At 42.4% G+C, this 2,189-nt stretch overlaps 2 protein-coding genes across 2 annotated transcripts; both read left to right on the top strand.

The window, feature by feature from the left end:
* Positions 1-907: 907 nt before the first annotated feature.
* On the top strand, positions 908-1,457 carry PHACADRAFT_203281 (uncharacterized protein; the record flags this gene model as incomplete). The annotated part of the gene is made up of 3 exons (XM_007403312.1): positions 908-987; positions 1,043-1,330; positions 1,388-1,457. 3 exons carry the CDS (start codon positions 908-910, stop codon positions 1,455-1,457), a joined length of 438 nt encoding a protein of 145 aa, XP_007403374.1.
* A 3-nt stretch (positions 1,458-1,460) lies between these two features.
* Positions 1,461-2,015, top strand: PHACADRAFT_73792 (uncharacterized protein; the record flags this gene model as incomplete). Its single annotated transcript, XM_007403311.1, has 4 exons — positions 1,461-1,658; positions 1,728-1,832; positions 1,866-1,883; positions 1,935-2,015. Coding segments are annotated over 4 exons (402 nt in total), but the record flags the coding sequence as incomplete, so codon positions are not given.
* Positions 2,016-2,189: the final 174 nt, after the last annotated feature.

Here is a 2,189-nt window from a genome sequence, read left to right as displayed (position 1 = left end):
GGTTAGTAGCTTAAGGACTAGCTACTTGGGTTAGTAGAATAGGGTTTTAGATAAGTAAGATAAGAGGGTAACAAAGACAAGTTAATGTCTTGGTTAACTTAGTAAGCTTTGGCTAGTAAGGACAATTTAATGTCCTTAGAGGATTTGTATAACTTGAAGCAGTCTGAAGCTTCCAATTTAGAGTTGAAGATCAAGAATAGAATTAATCTCTTTACTGCTAGTCTAATTACTGTAAGCTCTACAGGAGACGTACCACAGTTTCAAATAATGACGCCACTAGCTCTCGCAGTCTAGGGTTAGTCAAATAGTGAACTCGTGCACTATACCAAGGGCGTTTCCCTTCAGGTTATTTGAAAGTCAGAGGCTCTACTGTGCTTAAGGAATTTCCTAGGCTGTAAAGAAAGGAGTCTATTCTCTGAGAGCTAAAGAGCTCAGGGGATTAACTGCAGGTTTGCTGCTAGCTAAATCCTTGACAGTGTGTGTGGTGCTTGGTGGGTTGGTGTGTTTGTGTCCCAGAGAACCTCTCCTATTTATACCTTTCAGCCTGTTGTTCCTTAGCCAATAGCAAAACTGGCTCTTCTATTCTACTGTAATTACTAAGCTACTTCTACTTTTATTAATAAGCATTTTGTCTGTATTAGTCAGCCTTCTGTCTGTTTTACTAATGTATTGGTAAGCTATTACTAATGTTTGTTAGAGTATTACTATATTTTGGTAATTCATAGCTGTTGAGCATAGACCTTTACTAAGCATAGTTTCTAGATTACTAAGAAGCTGAGTCATATTATTAGTCATTGATTCACTTTTAGTAAGCTTAAGTGTCTATGCTTACTTTGCAGCTCTGAGTAAGCGGTTTCTTTTTTATTTGAATACCTATTATTCCTTTAGTTTTCCTATACTTATAATTATGGTGCATGACATCGCGTCGCCCCGGAGAGGTCGTGCCAATCACCAGCACGATCCAAGTGGGGAGAGCTCGATAGACAAGTGCGTGGTGACCAATACTGCAAATTGCTATGCTCTAATGTTTGGATCTTTGTAGATCTGTTCCAGTTGCTGATAGTCGTGAATATATCAACATTGATATTGCAGACAACTCTGAAGACTCGCCTACTAGTCCAACGCCAGCTGCAGGCTCTTCACGTGATCTCCTGCCTGCTCCTGCCACCCCAACTCGCAAGCCAGCAGGCCCTCCCAATTCACCTGTTGCCGGTCAGCGTCAGAAATCACCTCATGGGCCTGCAGGCAACAGACAAGGCAAGCAAGCTAAGGATGTCTGGCCCTTTATTGAGACAGATGAGAATGGACGCAAGAAATGCAAGTTTTGCTTGTATGAATTTCTTTCAGCTATTTCTTTGCACTTATTTCTAAAAAAAAAACTCGCCAGGTTTATGCATGAACAGAATCCTCATCACCATGTGTCCACCTGGACTACTGCAGGCACAGACAACCCCTGAAAGCACTTCCGAGATGCTCATCTTGATGAGTGGGTGGAGGCGTGCGATAAGGCGCAAGTCAAAATCACAGCGAAGTGTGCTACGGCACAAGTTGAAGCCTGGAGGCAACGTCAACGTGGACAACCAGATGTTGCACAAGCAGATAACAGCCGGCCACAGTTCACCAAGGAGCTATTTGTGGATTACATTACTGAGTGGATTGTTGCTGACGATCAGGTGTGCTTTAAATTTACATTTTATTGTGCTTTAAATCTGAATAAATATTTGCAGCCTTTACGCGTCATTGAAAATCCACAGCTTCGCAATATCTTTCTTTTGCTTCGTTCTGAGCTGCATGAGAAAGATATTCCTGGGCGGACCACTATCCGAACACGAGTTGGTGAGGTTTTTGAAGAGTATCTCAAGGAGCTTAGCCAGGATATGAAGGTAAGTGGCGAAAAAATTACAAAAAAATTCTGCTCTAATTCCTAATTATAGAATGCAGTTGGCAGCATATCCTTCACAATGGATATGTGGACTGACCCATTCTTATCGCCGTACATGGCAGTTACTGCACATTGGCTGCAGCTTGTTCTTGAAGATCGTGGTAACGGACTTCAGCTGCAGCTTCGACTTCGTGCAGATCTTATTGGCTTTCATCGTGTCCCCTCCAGACACACCAGTGAGCATCTTGCGGCTGCATTCCTTTATATCCTGGACCGTATCAAGATCACAAACAAGGTACAGCCATTT

The sequence above is a fragment of the Phanerochaete carnosa genome (assembly GCF_000300595.1).
Source record: "Phanerochaete carnosa HHB-10118-sp unplaced genomic scaffold PHACAscaffold_999, whole genome shotgun sequence".
NCBI classification, from domain to species: domain Eukaryota; kingdom Fungi; phylum Basidiomycota; class Agaricomycetes; order Polyporales; family Phanerochaetaceae; genus Phanerochaete; species Phanerochaete carnosa.
Note: the sequence above shows the minus strand (reverse complement) of the source record. Positions and strands in the feature narration are given on the sequence as shown.